Below are 26,478 nucleotides of genomic sequence, written 5' to 3'. Positions count from 1 at the left end.
ACAAACACTGTTGGGTGCACTTTGTGTAATGCTCAGCAAACAGAAATTAGGAAGTTACGTATTTATTCGTTTAATTTACATGTGTTAATGGAATCCTTTAATGCATTTCCAACAGTGAAAACATCAGTGTCTGCACTAATGTTGTAGTAGATACATTTATTTCCTGGAAATTACTATCACCAACTAAAAACATAAAAACTCGTCAAGACAAAAAAACAAATGTATATTAAATATGATTTATGATGCAGGAAAACTGATCAATGTTACCCTCAATCCTAGTGTAACTTCGTTATGTGACAATAGTTTTTTCAATTTTCAACACATTTGACCAAAACTATGATATAAGAGTAATGAATGTGCACAGAATAATCATAACTTGAAATGTTCATATCCCTCCATGCCCAGCTGAGTCTCTGAGCAGAGATATGGGACTGCCTCCAAGCAAAGCTGTTTGCAAAGGTGCTGAACAGTTTTAAGGGTGGTGGACCCGCACAGTGTGAGAAAGTTTGAAGACAGTGTAACTTATTGGAATCCAGTGCAATAGAAAATGGCATGCTGGAGTTGTGCATGCAATGTAATGTGTGTGGGAAGCTCATGAGTCATATCCAGACAGTAATAACTGAAGTGTGCTGCATCATGCTTGACAATGTCGATCGCCCGGACTTCTGGGGGCTGTTTCTGATCGTTTGACAACAACAGTGACTTTAGATTAAACACTCCAGAAACTATTTTAATCTGTCTGCTGATTTCCTCTTTGTTTATAAAACTTAACATGTAAAAAAATGACAGCATGCCCAACAGAAACAAGTCTAATTATAGCAGTAAAATGCATAGTTTTGCTATGGAAATAAACATAGCCTTTTCTGGTCCTGTAATTGTGTGTAATCGGCATTGAGTCTAATCTGAAAATCTGTTGAGCAAAGTACTTTTTTACAATTTACATATCTGAGTCAGAGTTCCAAAAACAGAGGTGACCATGCCAGAAATACCTTCATATGTGTGGGACACAAAAAGACTAATTACATAACTAAATTAAGGATATAAAGAAAGAAAGAAAGAAAGAAACGAGGAAAATTTAACGTTTTTCTGAGAGTGCAAATTCAGATTCAGTGCTGGCCTAATTTGGCTATGTTTATGTACCAGAGGGCATCTGACTGTACAGCAACATGCTGGGCTGCAGTTTATTTTACGATGCACACATGCGATTCAGTATTGGCTTAGCAATTATGCGGCTAAATGGTCAAAGCAGGCAATAATTACCTTGGAATTACCTTGTTTGTTTCTTTTGGTTTTAAATGGCAACAAACAAGGTTTGGCCCTGGGTTACCACATGGTGCAACTGCCCCTGTTCTGCTTATTTTTAACAAATTAAGCAATGTTCAACACGAGCATAGGAATAAAGCTGATAACGCATTAAGAATGGAAGTCAGCGTATTATAATCCCGATACCAGATGAAAGTAACCACATAATGGCTACAAAAACAAATAAATTCAGAGCAAAATGTTGTTTTCAGGCATTTCGGTGATAAGAAACATAAAATTAAAAACTGATATTTCTTGTATTTTTTTATTTTAAACCAAATAAGTTGTTGCTCTTATTAAACACTATGAAAATGAAACATTCTATGAAAACTTCTACATTTCAAAAAATTACAAATTCTGTAAAACAACATTCACAGATTTAACATTAGATTGACATGATTTAAATGCATTACTTCTCCTATTACAACTTTGAAAGTTTGTGTATGAAATCATTACCAAAGCTCTCGCAACTTATTTAGTCAAGTGGAAGAATGATCGAATACGATTATTATTTTGTGTTACTGTTAAAAGGTTAATGTAAATGAGTACCCTAACACCTCCTATATGACCCATCATACAACATACGGATGATTAACTGTAAGCTTAAATACAAAAATATTGCTTTGTGTTGTTTTTTTATTTACTTCATGGTATTAGGATGGTGTTACTGGTATGTAGTATATATTTTTACCTATTTTCCTTGTTAGTTTGATGTTAATTCAGTCGGTGATGGTTTCATCGGTTTCAGCAGAGACACAATGCTATTTTGAACTCAATAAATAACCACATGGGGGTCACCAACACCCACATGCTAAACAGAATGACAGAGCAGGAAGATGAGTGTAAATTTATTTTTACAGTACCTATGCGAGCGGTTCAGAGATGAGCTATGTCCAAATTCATTCCTGTTGACAGCGATCATTTCCCTTTTTAGCGCACAGCAGAAATCTAACATGCCATTTAAGAAATTCTGGCGGTGGCGGCAGCTCCCCTACTCATACCTGCTTTCTGACTTTTCATACAATGAGTCAAGGAAGGACCGCAACTGAGAGCAAACACCTCCCACCTGATCATCTCAGCAGCAAGTCAGTGACACAGAGAGGCGCTGGAGGTGATGGCGCCTTTTGATTTTGGCACTTTGGGCAGCTCTGCTTTGGTCTTTACCTGCTATAACAGGAAGAGTGAAAGAGCAGATGTTGCAGATGTGCCAGTCAGGGTTATTCACAATGGTGGGGTGCCTACACGCTGAAGATTCACTGGAGGAAAATAAAAATTACACTGCCCAAAATCGGGTGAACGGAAATTTACAAATCGGAAAAAAGCACAATACACTCTATATTTTCCAGTATAACACCTTTTCCAGATTGCATTGTCTAAAATATGATCTTTTTGCACTTATGCTGCATTGTTATGGCTACTGAAAGAAAGCGAATATTTGTCAAATCGTGGAAACAAATGCACAAATCCATTAAAAAGAAAGCGTAAGCACAGTAGGCTCAAGCTGTTTGGCAGTGAGGCACACACACACACACACACACACACAAACACACATACAAGTTTTGCAGACGGCTTCTGGTGAGAGTCTGTGTGACTGAATGTGTGACACTGTCTATCAAGGTTAATTTAGAGAGGATGAAGACGCTGAAATGTGATGTTCAGTGCAGTTTTGTGATTCTGCATTGGCGCAGCGTATTTAGTTCACGATCATGTGCATGTTAGAGAAAAAAGGGGTTAAAGAATGTAGCATAAAGACATAGAGAGAAAAAGTAAAATGTGATGCAAGAAAATTGTATGATAAGAGAGCAGCAGAAGAATGAAGGAAAACAGACAGAAAGCAACAGTAACAAACTGTCCCCGGCACAAAATCCTCCGACTGATGTCAAACTGTGAAAAGCACAGCGGAGGGAAATTCCCTCGACACAAATACACACCGAGATGTGAAGAAAAACAAACAAACATGATGTGTTGGCAAAATGAAGAGCACGGTCGGCTTATTGCTGCACAATGCCATATAAAACAACAAGAAGAAGTTTCTTTGTGTGCATGAGAAGCTTTAGGAGAATCTGATCTGAAGTGCAATCCCACAGAAAAAGAAGAAGTTACAGCTCTGCTCCTTTAGATGTCCCTCTCATTAGGAGGCACCACCGTGTCAGAGCATTTTGACGAGCACCACAGAAACACTGTGACATCTGTACTCTCAACTAAAGAAATAAACTCATACTGATTAAAGCTTTGCGATGACATCAGAGCAAATATATCTCCACATTAAGCAGTCATCTTTAAACTGTGACAGCAACGTGGAAATTCTGAAATTACTTCGTCTTTGTTCAGTTCATATTTATGCGTTACATTCAATTACAGCCTTTGTGACACAAAGTTAGAATGTCTTTCCTCATTTTATTAGCTTCAAACCCACTCACCGATACACACAAAATTGATTCGTCAAGAAGCAATGTTTTAGTGGGGGCTATGCTGATAGTTTCAGTTTTCACATCTGATTCGTTTTATGAAGACACTCATCAAAATAACAAATGCTGCCCCCAGAGAAGGCGGCTGTACTAAGAGGGCAGATGCAGTTGAAAAAAATCAATTGGTATCTGCTCTACTGATCTGGTGCGTTCTATCTCCATGTCACATCACTGCAGTGAACAGTGAACCACACATATGCTTCGTGGAAAGCTGCCCTGATGTGACTTCAAAAGGCCAAAAGATTAAAAACTAACAGCAAAATAAGCTGAAAAACCATACAGTAAAAACCACCACAGATACAGTTACAAGTGAGCTCCAACTTACTGTACAGTCTTCTTTTACCAGGAGAGCCTATTCTTCCTTATGGTGATGCTGAGAGGACAACGGCTTGTCTGCCTTTGTTACCCATCTGCAATTATCTTCATTTTAAACCAATGACCGTTAAAAAAATTGCTTTTTGAAAATCTCAAGAGTCTAATCTCCTCCTACTCGATTTTCTCAAGTATACTGAGTATCTTTGCTGTTCTAGGCTATGAATAATGCACAGAATTAACAAGCGGTTTACTTTTAAAATGCTTAGATTTGTAAATCTAATAACTTATTTGTTGTTTTTTATTTAAACAGAAGGCAGGATGAATAATATTACTGAGAATGGACAACGACAGAAAAAGATCTGAATGCCTCGCGGCCTAGACCTGTAATCATACCACAAAGGTGCACCGGTGAAGCACTAAGCGCACTGAAACTCACTGGGAGATACAACACAATATATTTCTCACCCATTCTATCTTTTTTTTCTAGGTTGTGGTGACTCAACTGTAGACAAGCATGATTCTTTTTGCTTGCAATAACGTTAACCCATAGACCCGACAATGATCTCAAAGTAGTTTCAAAAGAAGATTAGGTAAGCATTCAGTGCATCATTACATTGAATCTTTTATCTTAGAGTCTTAACCTTTGAATGTTAAACGCTGAAGAAAAAAAATAAATAAAGAATTGACATGGTTCAAATGTTTTATCAAGCGCAGATCCACAATGCTGTCTTGTGTCATTTGGTTTTTCTCTTAAGAATAGAAAACTGCTATAAACCTACTAAGTAGGACAAATAATGACAGATCTCATGCTAGAAAAGTGTGACACCTGGCTATTTTGCGCACATAATTCTCAACTTGCATTAGGAATGCGACAATCCGTTTTTCTCTGCAGAAAGGAGGCAAGGTGTGCGAGGAGAGGTGTGCAAAACGCCTCTGTGGTTATCAGTCTTCTTCCTCTAGAGGTTTCCTGTGTGCTGCTGCCTGCATGGTTGCCAGCGTGTTTACCTGTCCTGTCCACACCACAGTGACATTTAAAACAAATATGCTACCCTGATTTACATGGATAACAAACTTCAAAGCACATCCATGCAGTTTATTGAATTCGTGTCACTTTTGAACTTCAGAGGCAGCTTGTGGCTTACTGTGTGGCTAAAGGAAACTCAGGCTTCTGCTGTATAATACGTACCTTGCAAAACTATTCACACCTCTTGAACTTTTTCACATTTTGTCACATTAAAACCACGAACCTCAATGATATTTTTGAGAGTTTTAAAGTGAAAGACCAATACAATGTACTGTATTGTTAGAACGTTGAAGGAAAATGGTCCATGGTTTTCAAAAGTGTGTTTTAAATTTGTATTCAGCTCCTTTTTCCCTGATACCCCTAAATAAAAACCTGACTGACTGCAACCAACTGCTTTCAGACGTCATCTAATTAGTTAACAGAGTTCACTTGTGTTTTAATCTCAGTATAAATCCAGCTGTTTAGTGAAAGCCTTGGAGGTAACATCAGTAGACAAAAAGCAGCATGAAGACCAAGATACAGGTTGGGGATAAAGCTGCGAAGAAGTTTGGTAAAGGGTTAGGTTACAAAAAATATCCAGTCTGTAAACATCTCACACTACACTGTTCAGTCCATAAGGAAAACCTAAAATGACAGCCAGGTAGTAGGAGTATTAATCAGAGAATCAGCCAAATGGCCAATAGCAACTCTGGAGGAGCTGCAGAGATCAACTCAGGTGAGAGAAACTGTCAGACTGTCTGGCTTTTATAAAAGAAAGCTTTTGTTGAAATAAAACCATAAAAAGTTCCATTTAAAGTTTGCAACAAGCCAAGTCAGGGTCACAGCAAACTGGGAATGAAGCACTTTGGTCAGATGAAACCAAAATATTAGAACTTTTTGGCCTACATGCAAAATGAAACATTGTGGTGGAAGAATCATGCGCTGGGGGTACTTTTCTCCAGCAAGGACAGGGAAACTGGGAAGTTAATGGGAAGTTGAATGAAGATAAACACAGAGCAATCCAAAATGAAAACCTGTTAAAGGCTGCAAAAAACGTAGGGCTAAGGTTCACCTTCCAGCAAGACAGCAAGTCTAAACATAGAGTCTGAGATATGATGAAATGGTTTAGCTCAAAGCATATTCTTGTGTTAGAATGACCCGGTTAAAGTCCAGACCTAAATCCAATTGAGTGTGTGGCAAGATTTAGAAATTACCGTTCACAGATGCTTTCCATGTAGTCTGACAAAGCCTTAGCAGTTTGCAAAGAAAAATACATGTCCTTGTCTAGATGTGCAAAGCTGGTAGAGGCATACCACAAAGACCTGATATTTTCAGCTGGTCTATGAAATCAAATTCCAATAAAACACATTGAAGTTTATCATTTTTTTGTGACAAAAACTGAATAACTGGTATGGATACTTTAATAAGACTGTAGTCCTAATTTTAAACAGAAATAAACTTTTGTCTTTAATATTTTTCAATAGGAAACATCCTAAAATTGGGACATTTTAATGAATAGAAATAACATTTATCAAGCAGTTTGATCAGCAATCGAAAAAATTCAAAGCTCACCAGAATTGTATTGACTGTCTGCCTCTGATTGTCTCCATTGTTACTGACGTTTTTATGCTCTAAACTCTCACACAAATCAAAGTTAGAATATGACACACTGGGTGCATCATTTTGGACTTCCCTACCAGGTCAAGCAGAACTGACCGAGTCTGTGACTCACATTCTGTGAAAACTGACTGAGGCACTGAGCTCATGCTCTTCCTATAGGTATGAATAGTGCTGGTGTAAGTTAAGTGCCATCACACTCTGTGTGCATCTGCTGCTGTGGATGTGAGACCAGTGTTTGTGAGAAAGGTTTGTAAGGAACACGTTATTTGGAGCTGGCCCTCCGCCTCCTCCCTGCGGCCCCGGCGCTGGTTTCCGTGTGCCGAGGGATCGGTGCCGGAATGCAGTAACGGTCACAGAGGGACCCACGCTCTCACCGCATTGTGAATCAAAAACCAAAACTCTGCTTCATTAGGATCCTGTCATTGCAGAGACTCTCACACCACTCTATAAATACCCCTGTCTCCCCCCTCCAAATTTGTTTTCCCTCTTTTTTTTTTCCTTTTACTTACACATGAAAATGCTCAGGGACCGTTCCAGGCCTCTGATGTGGCTCTTTATTTTGTACATTGGTGCAACAAACCACACAATAGAGGCTCCTTTTGAATATTAAAACATTCTCTTACAGGGTACAAAGGTTCTGAAGCTTTTTAAAGAGAGTTACAAGCTAAATAAAAACTTCTTTTTGAGCTTAACAGTAAAGAAATGTGGGATTCTTTTTTTTTCTTCTGGGTTCAGTTCAAGCTTTAGGTTTTTCAGTAAAGATCTGATTTGAGGCTCAAATATGTCTGGTATCCCACTGGCTTTGTCTATTTTAATTTGGGCCTACAAAAGGTGTTTTGAGGGAAGCAGTGCTTATAAAATTTTTTTTTACAGCATTAAAAGCTAAATATCCTGCAATTACATGGTAAATTTCTAAGGAACAAGTATGGACATGCAAAGGGTCAAAGCAGACAAACAAATTCATGTAAATTAGCTTTTTTTCCGTACAATTTTGCCAAAAAGACAGAATAACTACATAATAATTTGATCAAATTATCTACCTTATATTTACACATTTTGGTGTATTTGACAGCCCACCAACAAGGCACTCAGGGTCTGCCTAGTTAATATACAGAGGTGGCGCCATCCTCTGGCTAACATAAACATCACAACTACATCATAAAAGATTATACACCAAAAGTTTTTGAGAAACCACGTTATATATAGTGGTTTAAAACATAGAAAAGATGTGTCACTGTGCCTTTATTTTTTCCTTCTCAGATACCATCATGCTCAGTTTTCTCATATTTTCTGACTTCCTGTCTCCTTGTTTCTTTCTGTCTCTTTTCTGTCCTTGAATGGACCCATATATTCACACTATAAGACTGGTCTTTTCGTGGTTAAAAAGATCTCCTGCAGAAGATGAATCGTACTACGCATTATTTAACCACATCGGCATATTAGTTGAAGCTTCACGGACATCTTAGAGAGTGTGTGAGCATGTGTGTGTGTGTGTGTGATGTGCAAATCAGACAGAAAAGTAAAAACTAATTATGGTGACCAAGAAAGATGCAAAGACAACAGAGCTACAAAAGTGTGTGCATGCATGTTGTTACTGACCTCGTCCATGTTGGACTGAGAAGTGATGGCGAGAAGAGAGAGAGACAGAAAGAGCAAGTGTAAAACTTCAACCGGTGAAATAATCAAGTTTAAAAAAACGTTTAAAAATCAAACTTGGAGAGTTTAAGAGGATCTTTGATGTGTATCAGAGGAGGAAAGCAGCCCATCAACTGGGGACGACAGTAATTTTAAGTCAAAGCAGAAGGCTGGCTGAATGGCTGCCTTACTGGCTGGCTGGCTGACTGCCTGGCTGACTGACTGTGGTCTTTGATGGCGCTGGCTGTTTGAAGTGGTTTTCGGGGGATGGGAGCAGCGTGTGGTGTCAGTGGGACAAGGGAGGTGCTCGTGGAGTAAAGCGGGGAGGGCTGGACAGGGAGGGTGGAGGTGGTGCATGATGGAGACTGTACAAGGCCGGAGGAGTCCAGGCTGCCAGGAGCAGCGGACGGATAGATGGAAAGAGAGAAGAAGAATAGGAAAGAAGTGAATGATAAAAATAGAATATCAGAAGCCGAGATCCATGGAGAGAAAGAGAGAGAGATAAAGAAAGGAAAGACACCACAAAGTCAGAAAAGGAAAACAGTCTAAAACTGGACTCAAACAAAGGAAAAGAAGGAACAGAAAATCTGTGACAGGAGCAAAAAGAAAGCATAATAGTCAGAGAAGTCAGGGAGTTAAACCTGTCATATCTCTCTGAGGCTTAAACACGTTCACACCTATTAATGTAACTTTTAGATGACGTTACCTCTCTCTGATTTGCTGCCAGGATGCCTCACAACCTACTTCACCCTCCACCCTTACTTTAATGTTGGACACGTAAACTGTATGAACATAACAGCACCATACACAGAGATTCTGTGGATGGTGCTTGAGAGGATCAATACTCATCTTGCTTGAATATCTTTTTCTCTTGTCTCTCCCATTTTGAAGAGTAACTACAACAAATGGATCTCTGCGTCACATCATGTTTTTATCTGAAGGAAACAGAACATCATGGATTACTGATTAAAATCCAACCTTTATTGCTAGAATTTCAATTAAAACTTTCACTTAATGCTTTGAATGTAATGATGGGCAAGTATAAGCAAGTAGCCTTTCATTGTAGCCATTTATTGACTTGTGAAGATTGACACATATCTGTTTTACTTAAGTGACTTTTTTTTGTCTTTCTCACTTTGAAGAGTGGCTTTGTCACAACATATTTATAACTTTGAAAACATAACATATTGATTAGAAGTGCCTAAAAACTGATTCATTTCCAAAAGTAAAGTATAATAAAAAAGAAATCTGATACATTTACTTTAAAATGTATTAGGTGTACCATTAGATGTGCCATCTGATTAAAAGAATATATTTAAATTAATTTAGTCTTATCTAAACTCTTATATTGCCACTCTTTGCTGGAGTACTCAAACCCTATCTTTTGGAGATTTTGTTTTATGTTCCTTACCATTCTACTCATTGGGTGTGTTGCTAAAATAAACTTATCATCCAGCCGTGCTTGTTAGAGTTCGTTTAATTATTAATCTGACTGTGGACATCTGCAACTTTAAGCAAAATTCAATATTCTTTGAACCATTTCCTAACTTATGATGATCAACACACATGTTCTCTTGTCTTTCCCATTTTAAAGAGTGGCTAAGAGAAACTGGCCTTGTGTCACGTCATACTTATACAGCAAGTAAGCAGGAAATTACGAGCTATGAAATAAGAACTCCAGGAGGTTGTGATCAACATCAGCATTTCTTTCTACATTGTTCAGTGTGAGCTTTTGCAATAAACAGTGTATTTATTTCAGGGCTTTTCATAAATCTTCACTTAAGACACCAAAAAGTGTAACACACTGCCACAAAGAAAAGCAAAAGCTGCGTTTGTACAACTTTTCTTTTTCATTTATTCGTTGCTGACCTTTCAAATTAAAACTCCTCCCCAATTCTGTAATTTTGCAATACCTAAACCTGTGATGTACCATGAGAAATTCTTGACAGCAGATGTGATAGGTCTATCTCTAAGATTGTTACAAGGTGATAAATGACAGAATGGACCAACGAATGCGGCTTTGCTTCCTCTCTAGTGAAAAACGCTTCCGATGTATGGATCCTGTTTTTTATCATACCTGAGCTGGAGATTAGTTTTCATGATCTCATGGTGTTCTTTAAGAAGTCTAAAAAGAGTGACCAGAAGATTTTATTAAAAAAAGGATTTTATACGAGACACTAAACTCATATTTTCTTAAAGTTTGATTTCAATTTAAAATATTTTTAACCACATATGGACATTTACTTACTACACTAAAGTCTGACAAAGCCTAATGCGGTGGCTCTCTAAAAGTAACACAGAGTGAGAAACAGGAGTTTACGTGGAAAAGATAGCTTTAACACCTTTACAATGTTACAGGTGGGCCAAAAGAAAAGAAAGATGTTCTCTCTATAAAGGAATGTGTGTACTCCCTACAGAGTAGCAACATGTATATACATTATTTGTGTGTGCGTGAGGGGTGGTGGTGGGAGAGGCAGTGTAATCTGGAGGTCAGATAAAGGTGGTACCAGGTGATCACAGGTACAGGGAGACAGAGGGTGAGGAGAAGGGAGGAGGGGGCGGCCGGCTAACCTGCAACGCCCTTCACATTTATTGGCACCGATGCTAAAACTCTGGGTAGGGCTTCAAAGGTAGTAGCATAATCTAATACTGAAAGCTTTTACAACAATAATCATTTTATTTTTTACAAAATTACCAATGCAACAATTTTTGATAACTTACCTAATTACTATAAAATAAAAGGTAGCATTTTTTATATTACTTTTAGTGTGGATCAGATTGTCGAGGAACTTCTAATTAGTAAATCTCAGCTTCCTGTTTGCCCTGGGATTTAAATATGATGTAACAAAGAGCCTTGTTGCAGTTAGCCACTCTTTAGTATGGGATAGACAAGAGAAAATGCTATTTAAGTAAGGAAGATGTGTGTTGATCTTTAAATGTCAGGGAATGGCTGCAAGAATTCAGATAGTCTCCTTAACTGACCCATATCTACAATCAGAGCAAACATTAAAAGTTTTTAAACAACTGAAACTTTTAAAAACAAGGCCTAATAAGGTCTCAAAACATCCTTCAAAGCTCAATGTTAGTGATCTGCAGCAAGAAGAGGCATTTTGGGGTCACCATAGAGGTTGATGTTTGAGAGGCAGGGAAGAAAAAGGCCTTTACTGTCCTACCTTTACAAACGTAAACCTGTGGAGTTTTCTAAACACCACTGGGACTTCAACTGTATGCTTTAAAATGAGACTGGGGATTAGAATTTTCTTTAACAAACTCTCGAGGTGGGTTTTGTATGAAAAAAAGCATGAATATGTGGAAACGCCCCTAAATTCCACTGTTAAGTATGGTGGAGTATCTGTGGGCCATTGTGTGCAGTGTCGCTCTCCAAAAACCCCTGGGAATCTTGTGATTGCAGAGCTTCATGAGCACCTAAAAATCAAAATATGAAATACTTGAAGGTTTTAAATAAAAACCTAGCAGGCATCACTTGGTGTTTCAAGAGAGCCGTGATCCAAGGAATGTGGCCTAATCAACACCAAAATGTTTCATCTTTCATGACCATATTTAATCCTGCGACCTAAATTCTATAGAAAACCTTCGAAAAATGGGGTTGTGCACAGTACTAGAATAATTGTGTTACACGTGATTTAATGTAAACATGTATTCATTGTAATATCTTTAGGATTTATTTATTTATATTTAGGATAAGATTTTGCTTTGGACAAATTTTCCTCAATTTAAAGGTTGGATTTTTTCTGTTTGGGATTCCTGGAAAACAAGATACATTTATTTGAAGGCATTTTACACATAGCTCACATGGTTGCTAATACTTGTGGAGAGTGCTGTTAGTAACAGTTTTACTATTTATTTATTATTTTTACTATTAATTTTTTTTTTTTTAAAGCGTGTTAAACTGGACAGATTAGAAAGATATTAGTAGGACCGAATGACGTTACAGCATGCCTAACGTACAAAAATATAACATTTGATATAAGATATTGTTATCGGCAGATATTTTTCTATGCAGTGGGATATCACTTGTTGTAATGGGCATTTCAGGACATAAAAAAGTCAGAAATAGATCTCTGCTACAACTTTAGAGCAGGATAAACCAAAAAACAAACACTAACATCTGGTATAATAAGTCATCAAACATAAAGAGTTGCTTTGTAATGATTTAATGCAAAAATAATAAAAAAATTAATTAATTTAAATAGTTTAGATTAAAGTGTAGTTAGATTACACCATGTAAAAAATGCTCAGTTGGACCCATGTTTGTGATCATTCAAATTATTTTGAAGAGCCCTTTGCATGTCTTACAACAGTGCAGTGTGTCTTTAACATTTTTAAGGAAACTGAACACGCTTATTACAAAAGAAGAAGTGGCAAGCCTAAAAACGTATCTACAGAAGAGGCAAAGTGTTTGAAAGTTATGATTTGAGAAATAGAGTAAACCCCCAAAAAAGACCTGAACCAAGATCTGAGAGATGCATCATTTTTAGTTGATTCTCTGCTGTTAAAAAGTTTTCAGTCTTTTTAAGCTCTTGTGATAGATTGTTTTGATAGATTCAGCTTAAGAAAAGATTCTGTTAGACTGCCAGAATAAAAGTAACTTGCTTTTTAGGCTATTTGATGAACCAGTGAAACAGAATGATCCAGGATGAGATTATCATGTTAAGATAACCTTGGTTTAAAACAAAAATGGTTTCATGATGCCGCAATTTAAAACAAAAACCTCACGTGGAACATGTATTTATAGTTACTTAGATTTTAGCACTTAGGTTTAAGCAACAATCTAGAATAAACTCCCACTCTTTGTAGAGCTACACAAATTCAACAAACTGAAGGTTAAATAGTTGGGCTTTCTGCTCAGGTAGCCAGCACATGGTCATTTATAAAAACTAAACTCTTAATCAGAATACAAATCATCCTTGAATGTCAAAAAATGAATAATATGGTGATTAATATTGGTTATATTTACCAGCTGCATTTTGAAGAAATGTATATCTGAATATTGTCAAGAAGTATCATTAAAGATTTTTAAAGGCACTAATTTAACATTGAAATTCTTAAAATGTGTTTCATCTGGTTAGATTGGGAAAACACTCATGCTTTTACTTTGAAAGTTGGTCCTAAAACTTGAATGCCTCTTAATACTCTGGCAAACTGAGGTATTCTCTCAGAGTCAACAGGATACAGTAAACTATTTCAACTAACAGCGCTATTTACTACCAAAGCTGCAACGCGCCTAACTTCTTTAGCATGACAGAAGTTAGCTGTTTCTTCCAACTCCTTTTCAGATTAGAACCAGGCAGGCATAATGAGGCCGAACCTTAATATGCCTGCCTGGTTCTGTTTGGTCCCCTTCCTTCTAGAGGCTTGACCTTAGCCAGAAGACAAGAAAGTGGGCCAGTGATGATGTTCCAAAGACCGCACCCCCATCTCTGTCCAGCCAACTTTGATTTTACATTTGTATCTTCTGTACCCTGTGGCTCAGGCTGTAAGAGTTCATTCTGTAACCGGTGGGTTGTCGGTTCGAACACCTGTTCTGTCCGTCTCAGTCATTGTGTCCTTGGGCAAGACACTTCACCCGCCTTGCCTGCTGATGGTGGTCAGAAGGCTTGGTGGCGCCTGTGTATGGCAGCCTCACTTCTGTCAGTCTGCCCCAGGGCAGCTGTGGCTACAATGTAGCTTACCACTGTCAGCGTGTGAAGGTGTGTATGAATGGGTGGATGACTGATTGTAGTGTATAGCGCTTTGGGGTCTCTTCAGACTTGATAAAGCACTATACAAGCTCAGACCATTAACTATTTCCAGATGCATGTTGGAAAAAGTTGGAAAAGACAAAGCAGCAACCAAATGATGTTAAAAAAAAAACATGGGAATAAATGGGCTCAGTAAAATCCGTTGGGAAAAAAAACAACTGGGATATATTAGGAGAGAAAATGAAAAAGGACAAAAGATTTATCTAAAAAAGTAAATATTCTTAAAGTAAATTTTTTGGTAAATATACTTGTGAGGTAATAAATCTGAAAAAAATAAAAAGGCTGGGGAAATATATTAATAAATTCACATCTGACTTTAAAACACAAAAAAGAATAAGGGTGCAGAGATAAACTATAACGGCTAAAGACTGAAATGGAAATATTAATGTATGTCTGATATTTTGATCGGCTATTGAACAAATCTTTTCAGTGTTATTTTGTTGCATTTAATGGTTGAATTAATTCATTTGTTAAACTATTTATTGGATGAGTAATTAATTTATTAAGCTATTTATTTATTTTTGAATATATTTTTAATTATGGCAGGATTGGTTCTCCAGAAAGAACCCACAAATGCACAGGGAGAAAATGGAAACCCCATGCACAAAGGCATTGGCCAGGATTTGAACCCAGGACCTTCTTGCTGTAAGATAACAGTGATAACAACTACACCACCATGCAGCCCACAATCATTTTTTCTTATTTAAAATAAAATGTTATAGTCCTTAGAAAGCGTGGAATGTCACCTCGCTGGGGGGGAAGGAGCCTGAGCTTGTGCGGGAGGTCGAGAGATATCGACTAGAAATAGTCAGGCTCGCCTCCACGCACAGCGTGGGCTCTGGAGAGGGGTTGGACTCTCTTCTACTCTGGAGTGGCCCACGGGGAGAGGCGGCGGGCTGGTGTGGGTTTGCTTGTTGCCCCCCAGCTCAGCCGTCTCGTGTTGGGGTTTACCCCAGTGGATGAGAGGGTCGTATCCCTGCGCCTTCGGGTTGGGGAGAGGTCTCTGACTATCATTTCAGCCTACGGGCCGAGTGGTAGTGCAGAGTACCCGGCCTTCTTGGCGTCCCTGTTGGGGGTGCTGGATAGTGTCCCTCCTGGGGACTCCATTATTCTGCTGGGGGACTTCAACGCCCACGTGGGGAACGACAGTGACACCTGGAGAGGCGTGATCGGGAGGAATGGCCTCCCCGATCTGAATCCGAGTGGTGTTTTGTTATTGGACTTCTGTGCTAGTCATGGATTGTCCATAACGAACACCATGTTCAAACATAAGGGTGTCCATCAGTGCACTTGGCACCAGGACACCCTAGGCAGGAGGTCGATGATCGACTTTGTTGTCGTATCATTAGACCTTCGGCCGCATGTTTTGGACACTCGGATGAAGAAAGGGGCTGAGCTGTCCACTGATCAACACCTGGTGGTGAGTTGGAGTGTGAAGCGGCTGGGATGAGGATCAGCTCCTCCAAGTCCGAGGCCATGGTACTCGACCGGAAAAGGGTGGCTTGTCCTCTTCAGGTTGGAGGGGAGTTCCTGCCTCAAGTGGAGGAGTTTAAGTATCTCGGGGTCTTGTTCACGAGTGAGGGAAGAATGGAGCGGGAGATCGACAGACGGATCGGTGCGGCTGCCACAGTAATGGGGGCGCTGTGCCGGTCCGTTGTTGTGAAGAGAGAGCTGAGACGAAAAGCAAAGCTCTCAATTTACCGGTCGGTCTACGTTCCTACCCTCACCTATGGCCATGAACTTTGGGTCATGACCGAAAGAACGAGATCCTGGATACAAGCGGCTGAAATGAGCTTCCTCCGTAGGGTGGCCGGGCACTCCCTTAGAGATAGGGTGAGGAGCTCGGCCATCCGGGAAGGGCTCGGAGTAGAGCCGCTGCTCCTCCACATCGAGAGGAGCCAGTTGAGGTGGCTCGGGCATCTATACCGGATGCCTCCTGGACGCCTTCCTCGGGAGGTGTTCCAGGCACGTCCCACCGGGAGGAGGCCCAGGGGACGGCCCAGGACACACTGGAGGGACTATGTCTCTCGGCTGGCCTGGGAACGCCTTGGGCTCCCCCCGGAGGAACTGGAGGAGGTGTCTGGAGAGAGGGACGTCCGGCGTCTCTGCTGAGTCTGCTGCCCCCGCGACCCAGTCCTGGTTAAGCGAAAGACGACGAGTACGAGTACGAGTCCTTAGAAAGAAAATCAGATTAGTCAGAAAAGTGAATATGGGTTTATGCTAGTAAAAGCCTGATCTGTGCATTTCTAGTCTTGTTTGATATGTTAATCTTCAAACCTCCTAAGTACCACCTTCATTGAGAATCTATGGGATGTCCCTAAATAAGCTTCACCAAGGCTCTGCTAACAACAGAATAATCCAGGTATTACGAAGAACATTTCGCAGGTAATTTAAAATTAAGTGAGACTATAGTGTCAACCTACATGTTTATCTGCTTCTTGTACATTTCAGAAACACGTTTTATCTCCTCTATCAGTTCCATCGTATGGTTTTTAACAAGTATTTCCTTAATTTCTCAGTGAATGCACTGAAAAGGTAGACACAACCTTATTTTACCTTATACGTTGTTCTTCTTCGGTACATATTTTCAGAGGTCTACGTTTTGTGCCAATGGTGGTTATTTAAATGTGCAAGAAAATTCACATCAACTCAGAGACTGAGACTTTAATAGAAATAGTGGCAGTGAGAGGCTGCAAATCAGGTGAAATATACAGTGTTAAACTGCTGATGCCGCTTGAACTTCCCCATGTCAAGTGTGATGTTTTCTTGCCTTTCAGAGGTAATCGAGGCAGAACCTAAAACTGCTGCCGTTGCTCATAGACACTACATATCAAACTTCCCCATTCAACCTACTACCCTGCTATATCTACTCCATCCATGGGCAGAAATCAGCTCACTCTTAGCCACCTGTACGGGACCAACGGGCTGCCTGCCAAGCTACTCTACCCCCTGATTACTTTTCTACCTTCTCCCCTTCTCTATTCCTCACTCTCTCTTTCTTTGCCACCCATCTGGCCCTTGTAATACATGACAGCTAAAGCAGGGTTTCCACATTTAATTTGAGGTGTGATAAAACTGCACATATCTATAAACTGAATGCAGCAAGCTTTCCAATGTGGATGGTTTTAAACTCAAACACGTGCAGCACATCAAACAACTATGGTCTGTCTGTAATAAAGGAAGATCCATAAATAGATTTAGCACTGAGTATTACTGCAAAAGCAATGACAAAGACCTTAATAATACTTTTGCAAATGGAAATAGTAAAAGAGAAGGAAGCATAAATTTGTCCAATAAGACTGCATGTTGCAAGCTTGTTCTATCAGGTAAAATGTTTTCAATGAGAAAACAGAAGTTCCTTACTAATAGAAAGCTATATAAAAAGTGCAGAAGGTGTTAAATGTGTGACAAGAACATTGCCCGGCAACCTTTAAACATACATACATGCACATGTCAAGAGCTATGTGGCTGAGAGTGTTATCTTACAGTTAAAAGGTGAGATCTTTACAGGTCCTTCTCAAAATATTAGCATATTGTGATAAAGTTCATTATTTTCCATAATGTAATGATGAAAATTTAACATTCATATATTTTAGATTCATTGCACACTAACTGAAATATTTCAGGTCTTTTATTGTCTTAATACGAATGATTTTGGCATACAGCTCATGAAAACCCAAAATTCCTATCTCACACAATTAGCATATTTCATCCGACCAATAAAAGAAAAGTGTTTTTAATACAAAAAATGTCAACCTTCAAATAATCATGTACAGTTATGCACTCAATACATGGTCGGGAATCCTTTGGCAGAAATGACTGCTTCAATGCAGCGTGGCATGGAGGCAATCAGCCTGTGGCACTGCTGAGGTCTTATGGAGGCCCAGGATGCTTCGATAGCGGCCTTTAGCTCATCCAGAGTGTTGGGTCTTGAGTCTCTCAACGTTCTCTTCACAATATCCCACAGATTCTCTATGGGGTTCAGGTCAGGAGAGTTGGCAGGCCAATTGAGCACAGTGATACCATGGTCAGTAAACCATTTACCAGTGGTTTTGGCACTGTGAGCAGGTGCCAGGTCGTGCTGAAAAATGAAATCTTCATCTCCATAAAGCTTTTCAGCAGATGAAAGCATGAAGTGCTCCAAAATCTCCTGATAGCTAGCTGCATTGACCCTGCCCTTGATAAAACACAGTGGACCAACACCAGCAGCTGACACGGCACCCCAGACCATCACTGACTGTGGGTACTTGACACTGGACTTCTGGCATTTTGGCATTTCCTTCTCCCCAGTCTTCCTCCAGACTCTGGCACCTTGATTTCTGAATGACATGCAGAATTTGCTTTCATCCGAAAAAAGTACTTTGGACCACTGAGCAACAGTCCAGTGCTGCTTCTCTGTAGCCCAGGTCAGGCGCTTCTGCCGCTGTTTCTGGTTCAAAAGTGGCTTGACCTGGGGAATGCGGCACCTGTAGCCTATTTCCTGCACACGCCTGTGCACGGTGGCTCTGGATGTTTCTACTCCAGACTCAGTCCACTGCTTCCGCAGGTCCCCCAAGGTCTGGAATCGGCCCTTCTCCACAATCTTCCTCAGGGTCCGGTCACCTCTTCTCGTTGTGCAGCGTTTTCTGCCACACTTTTTCCTTCCCACAGACTTCCCCTGAGGTGCCTTGATACAGCACTCTGGGAACAGCCTATTCGTTCAGAAATGTCTTTCTGTGTCTTACCCTCTTGCTTGAGGGTGTCAATAGTGAGGTCGGCAGTCTTACCCATGATTGGGGTTTTGAGTGATGAACCAGGCTGGGAGTTTTAAAGGCCTCAGGAATCTTTTGCAGGTGTTTAGAGTTAACTTGTTGATTCAGATGATTAGGTTCATAGCTCGTTTAGAGACCCTTTTAATGATATGCTAATTTTGTGAGATAGGAATTTTGGGTTTTCATGAGCTGTATGCCAAAATCATCCGTATTAAGACAATAAAAGACCTGAAATATTTCAGTTAGTGTGCAATGGATCTAAAATATATGAATGTTAAATTTTCATCATTACATTATGGAAAATAATGAACTTTATCACAATATGCTAATATTTTGAGAAGGGCCTGTAGATATAAGCCCAATATTCAACATTTACGTTTTTGTTCAACTCTTGGGACTAATATTGTTCTATTAGCTTTCATTGTATTTTGTTGAACTGCCTTAAAGTACTATTCATACGCCTTGTGTTTTTGCTGATTTTCTCATGTTACAACCACTATTTCAATCAAATCTGATTTGATTTTATCTGATAGACCAACGCAGAGTAGCAAATATTTTATTATTTTAATTTTTGACAAAAAAAAAAAATCCAAAAACAGTGCCGTATGTTTGTGTTCATACCCCTTTACTCTAACACACATAAAATAAAATCCAATGTAAGCAGTTTCCAGTATGGCCCATCTAATTATTGAACTGAGCCGAGATGTGTGTTTTTCAATCTCAGCATAATTACAGCTGTTCTGCGAAGGCCTCAAAGGTTTAGCAGAGAAAGTTATGTCTGGTTGGGCTGGGCAATGAGAGCATTAATCAGAGAAGCAGCCAAGAGGCCTGTGGTACTTCTAGAGGAACTGCAAAGACGTACCCCCTCAGATGGAAAAATCTGTTGACATAAAAAGTAATAGTTGTGCACGCTACAAAATTGCCCTTTAACATACAGTGGCCATAACAAAGTAATAAGAAGTCCTGTTTTGCCATAAGCAATGCTAGGAACAAGGTTCAGTGTTACAAGGGCTAGTGAAAGGACTTCTGGTCAGTGGAGATCACAATTATAGTTTCTGGCCTATATGCCAACCGTTATATCTGATGGAAAACTAATTATGCTGTAAGGAAGCATTTCTTTAGCAGGAACAGGGAACCTGGCCAGAGTTGATGGGAAGATGGACGGAGGTCAATACAGGGAAATCCTGGAAGAAAACCTGTTAGAGATTTCAAAAGATTTGAAACTGAGGTAGAGGTTCACCTTCCAGCAGGATGACTCTAAACATAGACCAAGAGCTTTAAGGGAATTTTATATCAAATTTTATATCTAAGCACATTCACTGGTTAGATTGACACATTTAAAGTTCAGACCTAATTCCAGTTGACGTTTGCAGACGCTACATGTCCAGGCTGATCGGCCTTAAGCTATTTTGCAATGAATAATGGTGAATACTTGTGTCTAGTTGTGCAAAGCTGGTAGAGACAAACCTTAAAATGACTTGAAGCAGTAACCGCAGTAAAAAGAAATTATAAAAAGTAATAAATCAGCAGGGCAGATTATAAATGCATGCCACACTTTTTGGCATTTTATTTGTAAAGAAAACTATGTTTCCTTTAGTTTTTACTTCACAGTTGTTCTCTCACCTAAAATCTTAAGAAAATACATGGTTTGTGTTTGCTATGTTACCAAATGTGAAAAGTTCAAGAGGCATAAATACTTTTGCAAGGCACTGTATATTAACATGTCGTAATGACGACGATGGATTAACCCCCTTAGAAACAATGATTTATTCAACTTTCGCAATGTGTGATCACTGCCTATAGTGGTTTAAAATATTTTGATGATTTTTGTTTTAGTTTATCTCTAACAGTTTTCCGATTATAGTAGTTTGTCAGTGTGGCAGCCATGCATAGGAACATGTAGCTGGGAACAGAAATACTTTGGCTCCATCTCAAACATCAGAATGAGGAATAATTAAATAAACATGCGATGACTGAAAAAGAGCCTCAGTCAAAGGGACTCCCTATTACTGCTGTGGAGATGTGGCTTTAAACACATGCAGACCAGCGCCGACTAAAGCTGTGGGAATGTTGAGGGGAGAGTGAGAAAACGTTTTGAATATCCCACGTTCTGTCACCCATCCTGGTTCCTCTGCCTCTACTCTTCACATATCTCTAAATCCCACCATCTCTTGTTTTCTTATTCTGCAGAACTTTGTTTTATGATCTCCAGCTCTGTCAACCCCATCAGTTCCCATTTCTGTCATCGTCCTTTCTTCTTCTGTCCCACCCACCAGCTGCTTCTGAGCTGAGCCCCTTGAAGAATCCTGGTCATAAAACTGTGGTGCCAGGGCTCTTCATTTCTGTCTCGGTTTCCACACCTCTCATCCTTGAAGTTCAGATTGATCCAAAAGTCCCAGCCCCTCCATTTTTTTATGTTTGAATACTCCTCCCCCCTTTCTCTCTACTTTTCCCCCTCTTCTTTTTCTGTTGTTGCTTGAGTCCTTTGTGTACAGTGAGCTATGCTCACAGTGGCAGCGCTGTGCCAGAAAAAACCCACACAAACACACATGTATGTGTGCATATGTACATGCACAGTCACAGACACACAGCTGGGCTCCAGCTGCATAAAAAGGCTGGGGTTTGGAAATCAATGAAGGAGAAAGAAGAAAAAGGGGAAAGGAGTTTAAATAAATTGGCACTTGAAAAAAGAAGAAAAACGAGAAAGGGAATGATGGAAACAGAGACGAGGAATTATTTTTTTTGTTAAAAAAAAAAGCCACATGCATTCAACAATGGAGTGAGGCTTGTAATGAAGAAACAAAGCAGAAGAAGTATAAAAACAGGAACAGATAAGTTTTAAGAGTGAAAAAAAACACAGCCCTACAGTGGACTCAGAATTTGGAGAAGTCTGATCAGATCTGTGGATGTCTTTGAGAGAGGGCGTGGACAAATAACGGCAAGAAGAAATAAATAAAACAGGAAAAAAAAAGCCGTTAAAAGAGATAATAGAATGAAGTATTCATGGATAGAGACTGTGCATGAATGCAACATTTGCCTACTATTTTTAGTCAAATTCCTTGTGTAAGCAGAGGCAATGTTAAAGGCAAATTATTCATATGCCATGTCATATGCAGTAAAGAGGATAACTGTAACTCTGGGGGAGCTGCAGAGATCCACCGCTCAGGTAAGAGCATTAATCACTGGGAAAATACAATACTACGGGTCATCTTGAACACATCATCCCACAGTGAAACATGGTTGAGGCAGCATTATGCTGTGGGGCTGCTTTCCCTCAGCAAGTACGGTGCAGCTTGTCAGAGTTAAATACAAGGCAATCCTGGAGGCGACCCTGCACATTACAGACCCAGAGCTACAACAAAAATGATGTAGATTACAGTTGATTTATGTGTCAAAATTGGCCCAGTCAAAGTTCGGACCTAAATCCAACTGAGAATCTGTACAAGACTTGAACATTGAGGCTTATAGACATTCTCTATTTAATCTGATTGAGCTTAAACTATTGTGCAAAGAACACAAACCCCCAAAGACTTGCAGCTGTAATTGGAGCAAATGATTGTACAAAATAACAAATTAAGCTAGCTTAATATAAATGTATACTCTGCTTTTTGTTTTATTTGTGGTCATGTGACAAAATAAGGAAGAGGTTTGAGGGATATAACTGTGTTGGCCAGTCACTGTATTTGTTAGCTGGTTTTACATTGAACTGTAGGTACTCTGTCCAAATAAAGTATTTTAGTGAATAAGGCATTTCAGCTATCAAATAGCCATCAAGTTAAAAGTTCTGAACTGTATCAGTAGTAATCCTGATATTTCACACAATGGATGATCATTTACAACAGGTTATCGCATGCTATCTTCTTCAAATATATATCTCTTCTTTCTTGATCCCTGCTCTGTTTCTAATCTGCCAGGAATGAAGCTCTGTAATTTCTTCACATTGCTTTATATTGCTGAACATTGACGTTTTTATTGGGGGAGACGGAGACATAATCAATAGGCGCCTCGACGAGAGAAGAAAAGTCAGCCTATATTTTTCCTTTCTTCTGGTTTGGAAAGGATCCCCAAATCGCTGTCTTATGAGTGGAGCCTGCCAAATTCGTTTGGTTTTATCAAGGACCTTTAACTCCCTGCTCGCATTCCAAATCCTGCATGCAGCTTTCACACACGTACATTTCCACACTGACACGAGGATGCATAACACGGCACATGCAAGACACGCCCACTCGTACGGACTTCCACAGGCACTGAAGCATGTGTGACATATGTTCCTTGCATGAGCTCACATCTAATGCAGGAAGATACACTACGTATAAACATAGTTCATATCATTGTATAGTTCGTTCCTTTTGCATCTTTGAAATGCTTTGAGTTCTTCCAGTCCCACAATTAATTAATGTTATAGGACATGAGCTGCAGGGGGATGTTATCTCTCCTTTGTGTGGATGCAGCAGAATTAAAGGAACAGTCTGAAAAATAAGTCCTGGTAGGGTCGTTATCTGTTTAGCTTTCACACCAGACTGCTGCTGTTGATTTGTGAAACAGTCGACAAACTGTCAAAGGTGAGAGTGGGCATGTGTGCACACATGCCCACTCTCACACGAGTTGCTGTCAGTGCTAAGTATGCCAGAGAGGATCTCACCCTGGTGACACACTGTTCGACTCCACATTTCTCTGAATGAAATGAGGAAACTCTTACAGACACCTGATAAACAAGTAAACGAACCCATTTGAGCAGATATCTGCATGTCAGTTTGAAGACATTAATTGTATGGTCTGTGATGGTTGCAAGAAAACTTTGGAAAAGCCTTGAGTGTGTTTAGATGTTCTCCTGCAGAATCCGCTCTTTTAAAAAACAAGCAATTAAAACCATGATTTATTATTTTAATTAGAGATGCACCAATCAGTCAGCCAGAGATCAGATTCAGCCAATTTTTCCTTGATAGCCCTTTTCTTTGATTGTAATTGTAATACCTAAAAATCTTTTCTCTTGTTAATTAAATGCATTCCCAATATTTTTGGTCTATAAACACATCAGCCAACGGTATACTCCTTGATACAGTATACTATTTTTTTTTTACGTTTTATAAAAATCATATAAAGAGGCCACATGCTTTTAAGCATAAATGACAATATTCCTGAAATTCCTTCAACTCCTGATTGATTCTAAACTATTACCTCTATCAAAGAACCTTCAGCACATTTTTAAAAATCTGATCTAGAGGAAAACAAAATCACAATTGGCAGCTTAGATCATGAAAAACAGTCTGCACCAGCCAGAAAAACAACAACTAATCAGTGCACTTCTGGTTTTAAAACTCAAAAAAATCTGCCTCAGAGCACTGCTGGCACTCATCATTCATACAATTTGTTTAGAGAATCATCGTTCAGAAAATGTTTGCTGTAAGTTTACCCTAGCTGAGCTGATATTTAGAAAGTTTCTGGGTCAAATGTAGGTTTAGAGAAACAATCCCTGGATAATTTTAGAGTTCAGTGGCAAATTCTAACTTATTTTCTCCGACCACATTAGAAAGCAAGAAGAACAAATATTATTTTACAAATGCTTCTTTTTTACAGGTGTTCTCTTTGAGGGCTCAGAGGCACACAGCAAAGAGGCACAGCTTGAAACATGCAGAACAGAGCTTCAGTGAAGTCTCTAAACCCGGCCTGCTATCTAGACGTTCCTCTCAGAAGCTTCAGTAGGAAGTGCATTCACACAAACTGATAACTGACATCATCTAAAGACCTTCCAGTTAACTCACACCACCAAATAATAGAAGATAAGGTGAATTTTAGTCATGTGAGGAAAATAAAATATAAAGCATAAGGACTACAGTACCTTTACGGTAAGACGTCAATTAGAAAACTGACAAAATTTCACCAGTAACAGATTTAAAATGTTGGTTCTTTCATCTCTACACGTTTTTCTCTCCATTTCAAGTAATAAAATATAAAAAACGAAGTAAAACGTCCAAAATCCCACTTTACAGCATCAGACATGCTGCTGCAATCAAGGGGCAAAAGTCTAGAAAATGTTCAGTTTCAGAGAAACTTTTTAGCTAAAGTAAAGTCTGCACATAAGGGAAAGGCCACTGTTTGCTTTTTAGCACTAAAGAAGGCAGACTGTTTTACTCGTGTGACATTGATTTAACGCAGATATTTCTGGTTATTTTAAAATGCATTTGCATGTTTTTATTTCATAAAACTGACTCCTACCTTTTTCTGGAAAGACTATCTATGCAGGAATGAGCATGTAGAACAATCTTCTTAATCTGACGACTGTTAATTAATTCAGATTAGGCGATTAGCATAAAATGTCTAAAATAGACCATAAACGCCAGAGATAATGTGTTGCAGAGTAGAAACTTAAAAAAAAAAAAAAAAACGAATTTGTCTTTCTGAACTTCCAGAGTTAGACAGTTTGTTTAGCATGATGTCTTCTGTCCGCTGCTGCAACATCTCCCACCGCATCACTCACCAATTTCTTCAAACTTTCCAGCGCGGTGTGTTTCTTACCTCGGTTTCTCCTCGGGTTGGCTTGTTTCCTTCGCTTCCCCCGGCTTTCTTCTGCCATGGCCAAGCTTTGGTTCTGTTTAGGGAAAATAAATAAGAAATAAAAAAGTTGTCCGAAGGGGAGCGCAGCGACTGTTGCGTCCTGTGCGCCTTGCCTGAGAATGAATGGCGTTGAGGCATCGCCTTCGGTCACAGCGGGAGCCTCAGACCTTGATGGGACTCCAGGCAGCGGCGACGAGACGCGGAGGTGATGTCAGCAGCAGAGGCTGGCCCTGAGGTCAGGCTTGGCATCGTAAACGTGCACCTTCCTCAAAAGTAGGAACGCGATCATGACTAGAGAAAAACGCCGTTATTCGCCGGTTAGGAGCATATTTGATAAATGTCTTATATGAGCTGCATGTCCAGTGAGGGAATCCCGACAGAACTGTTCTGGCTTGCTGGGTGTGACGGGGAACATAGTTAGAAAACATGCATATGCCTTTTAGTTGAATCTTGTGATTATACTGTATTTTATCCACATAATGATGATAAAAGTTTGCATGCTATGGGATGAGCTCCCAGTAGAAGTCCAGTCTGCTCATTAACAAGGTGCAAATGAGGCCGTTAACTCCAGCTGCTCTCCCTGCATCCTTTCTCACCAAAGGTTAGATTACACTAACAGCAGGTTAATGAGAACAGGTATGCGCCCACACTCCTCTTCCATGGACTCTCCTTCAGGTTTTACAGCCTGAATGTTATGCACGTCGCACCTGCGCTCGAGTACCCCGGAGTGGACCCCGTCCTGTGGCCCCATTCACCCCTGGATGGCAGTAGGAAGTGGTTCGTCGGCTGCGCTTTGTGTTGCAACCAGCGCTGTAATCTGTTTTGCAATTGCAAAAAAAACAAACAAACAAAAAAAAAAAACATCCGAAGTAAAAAACCTCTAACGCAGCGTATAGGACCCCCACCTTGGTTTTTTGTGGCCCCTACCTTTCAGAAGCATAATACAGTCTATGGGGAGAAAACAAACAAGTATCTGGCACTTTGACACAGATTAGTAAGCTTAAAGACAAAAATCTGAAATGTCCTTTAGATATGTTAAGAACATTAAAAATCCCCCAAGTTAACCT

General features: G+C 39.6%; 1 protein-coding gene across 1 annotated transcript in view; it reads right to left on the bottom strand.

The window, feature by feature from the left end:
• The window catches only part of LOC124856389 (zinc finger E-box-binding homeobox 2-like), a 45,231-nt gene extending 19,484 nt beyond the window's left edge, over window positions 1-25,747 (bottom strand). Inside the window, exon 1 of the mRNA XM_047346764.1 lies at window positions 25,373-25,747. Within this exon, the coding sequence (XP_047202720.1) occupies window positions 25,373-25,430 (58 nt within the window). The 5' untranslated portion in view covers window positions 25,431-25,747. The remainder of the gene's footprint in view (window positions 1-25,372) is intronic.
• Between the last annotated feature and the right edge of the window lie 731 nt (window positions 25,748-26,478).

Source organism: Girardinichthys multiradiatus, chromosome 20 (assembly GCF_021462225.1).
Source record: "Girardinichthys multiradiatus isolate DD_20200921_A chromosome 20, DD_fGirMul_XY1, whole genome shotgun sequence".
In the NCBI taxonomy this organism is placed as follows: Eukaryota; Metazoa; Chordata; class Actinopteri; order Cyprinodontiformes; family Goodeidae; genus Girardinichthys; species Girardinichthys multiradiatus.
This window is presented reverse-complemented; position numbering and strand designations above follow the sequence as displayed.